Here is a 2,500-nt window from a genome sequence, read left to right as displayed (position 1 = left end):
AGGCAGTCCAGGCAGCAGGCAGGCAGTCCTTCCAGGCAGGCAGGCAGGCAGGCAGGCAGGAGGTCTTGTCCCTTCGAGTCCTCGGCGAAGACTGAATTTTCGAGCCGAAGGCAGCTCCTTTTATATCGTGCGGTTGGCCTTCGCGACCTGGATAAACCGGTTAGCGTCCTTGGCGACGCCCAAAACCAGTTCTGCTAGTTGCCTATATAATGAGCGAGCTAACCCTACTAAACCTCAGTCTACTACGACGACTCGGACGGGAAGGATGGACCCTCTGCCAGGACCAAGCAGCACTAGTAGTGGCCAGGCTGGTGGTGGAGAGAAGGACGGAGGACTGGGGGCTAATATTCGGCGCATCTTATTGGTGAGTCTACCTGTTAATGACTAATTAGTTGATTAATTAGTAATTAGTTAATTAATTAATTAATTATTTAAAAAAAAAAATTAAAAAAAAAAAAAAAAAAAAAAAAAAATTGGATGTTGTTGCAGTTGTCGTAGCTAAGTATAAAAGAGTTATATATATATATATATATCTTCTTTAGGATACCGACGACGACGACGACGACATGAAGATTGAGGATTCCCCCGTGTCCAGGGCAATAGAGTGCTCCCTGGATTTCAAGGAGGATTTTCTCCGATTGGTCGTCGATAAACTCGTCGAGTTTGGAAAGAGGGAAGTCGAAGCACGCATGCATAAGGAGAGGGTAAAAGCGCAGAAGACACAAGAAGAAAATCTTAAGGAAAGGGATATTTGTGCCAAGGTGCTTCGAGGCAATTACGATCATCTGGTCATTGTTCGGAGAGAAGATGAAAGCGAAAATGATTACTGTCAGCGGATGGTACGAGCAATGGACGAAGAATGGGACAGAGTAGTCAATTGGTTGACGAATAACGAGATATGCAGGCGATGTGGGTACAAGAAACAATAAAAAGTTTCTTTATTATGGCTTGAATGGTACAGAGAGTAACTTGGCAGTTCCGGCAGATTCGTGATATGTGTAGTGGCCCAAGTGTGTTTGTCGGTTAGCTGGGATATACTTGTTTACCTTAGTTTTGGTAAAGTGTTGGTGGCACGCGCTGTTAATTTTTTGCATGGGCGATATTGTATCGTTGCTCGAGTGAAGCACCAGTTCTGTGTCCACCTGGAAAAATGCCGACACGTCTTGAAATTTATCGTTGCTGCCCGGAGAATCGATCGATTTTTTGCTTACTGCCAAAATTCCAAAGCCCACGCTAGGCTGCGCCTTGCTGCAATTGGGGGGATTGTGTATTAAACCTTGGTGGCTGTGTTCGCGCTCGATGGGCCTGTCGTACTCGCTGTCAAAATCCTCTCGCTGTAGCATTATTACGGAATTTTGCACGCTGGTGTCCTTGATTGTAGAGTCCAGGGTCGAAAGTTGTTTTCCCATTACGGTCGAAGGGGCGGCTATGTACGTGTTGGAATCCCCGCACATTGGGGCGCACGTACGCAGCCAGCCGTTTTGAAAAGTGTAATCGTAATTAATTATGGGAGTGCCAACGTGACTTTTGAAGGGGAAAGTGTTAATAAACTTGTTGGTGCGGGGTGCAAAGTCGGCACAATGAATAAAGTCGTAACAGTTGTTGTGCCGCGGTACCCCCATGCACGTGGGGATTGTGTCGGATTTTGTTAAAGTGCCGCTACTGTCCATGCTTACGCCCCAGTACTTTTCAATGAAGAGGCGATGGTCGTTTGTGTGAAACTCGCTCGGTTCCGTCGTTACCATTTGATTGTCTGTCGTGCCCGTGCCCGGCTTGGCCATGCCCGTGTCCAGGTACAAGTTTAATCCCACCGAACTCACCCCGTACACCAACATGTCTGAATTGACCGGCTGTACTACGGTAGATCCAGTTTTCCAGGGAGTGCGGATGCCGTGAGGCGTTATTTTTGCGCGGCAAGAAAGGGCTTTGGTGTCTGGAGGCAGCGATTTAAAAGTGCCCGGTGTAATATAGAGGTAGGGAAACTCGACGGGCAGGCGAGACATGGACGTAAAGTAGCCGTAATACTTTTTGTCGTGCGTGTACGTTATCTTCGTTAACACGGTGGCGTACCCCCAGGTGGTAAGTAATTTACTGTCACTATACACTGAAACCACTCCTTGGTCTCTGGGGACGCGCAAAATTTGCTGTACGACGACTCCTTCATTTTGAGTATTACTTCCAATTCCTGCTCCTCCGGGCCCGCGTTGGGTGAGTTCTTGCGAGGTCTCCTGGTCCGTTGGGCACGGGTCTGCGTTGGTTGTTGACGAATCTGCTGCGGCTCCGCTTCCGGAGTAAAGGGCTCGCTCGATGAAGTTGACGACTGAATCTCCATAGAGCCGCTTGAAGTCAGGTGATGACCCGCTATCGTGACCACGTTTCCGTCCGGACATGTTTTCCCCTCCTCCATAGAGTGTACGGCCGAGAGCCTTTTCCTCTACTAGGTTTTTAAAACCGAGCCCAGCTGCACCAACGAGAGAGTGCCACGAACCCCGGTCGCTCC

At 48.6% G+C, this 2,500-nt stretch overlaps 2 protein-coding genes across 2 annotated transcripts in view; both read right to left on the bottom strand.

Annotated features, from left to right (window-relative positions):
• LOC115327833 overlaps window positions 1-21 on the bottom strand; it is a 1,876-nt gene extending 1,855 nt beyond the window's left edge. Inside the window, exon 1 of the mRNA XM_040502275.1 lies at window positions 1-21. This exon is cut by the window's left edge and continues 13 nt beyond it. The gene's annotated coding sequence lies outside the window, so the exon portion shown is untranslated.
• Window positions 22-649: 628 nt separating this feature from the next.
• The window catches only part of LOC120842876, a 1,911-nt gene continuing 60 nt past the window's right edge, over window positions 650-2,500 (bottom strand). Inside the window, exon 1 of the mRNA XM_040214080.2 lies at window positions 650-2,500. This exon is cut by the window's right edge and continues 60 nt beyond it. Within this exon, the coding sequence (XP_040070014.1) occupies window positions 942-2,390 (1,449 nt within the window). The 5' untranslated portion in view covers window positions 2,391-2,500 and the 3' untranslated portion in view covers window positions 650-941.

This window comes from Ixodes scapularis, unplaced genomic scaffold (assembly GCF_016920785.2).
Source record: "Ixodes scapularis isolate PalLabHiFi unplaced genomic scaffold, ASM1692078v2 ptg003480l_1__unscaffolded, whole genome shotgun sequence".
In the NCBI taxonomy this organism is placed as follows: Eukaryota; Metazoa; Arthropoda; class Arachnida; order Ixodida; family Ixodidae; genus Ixodes; species Ixodes scapularis.
This window is presented reverse-complemented; position numbering and strand designations above follow the sequence as displayed.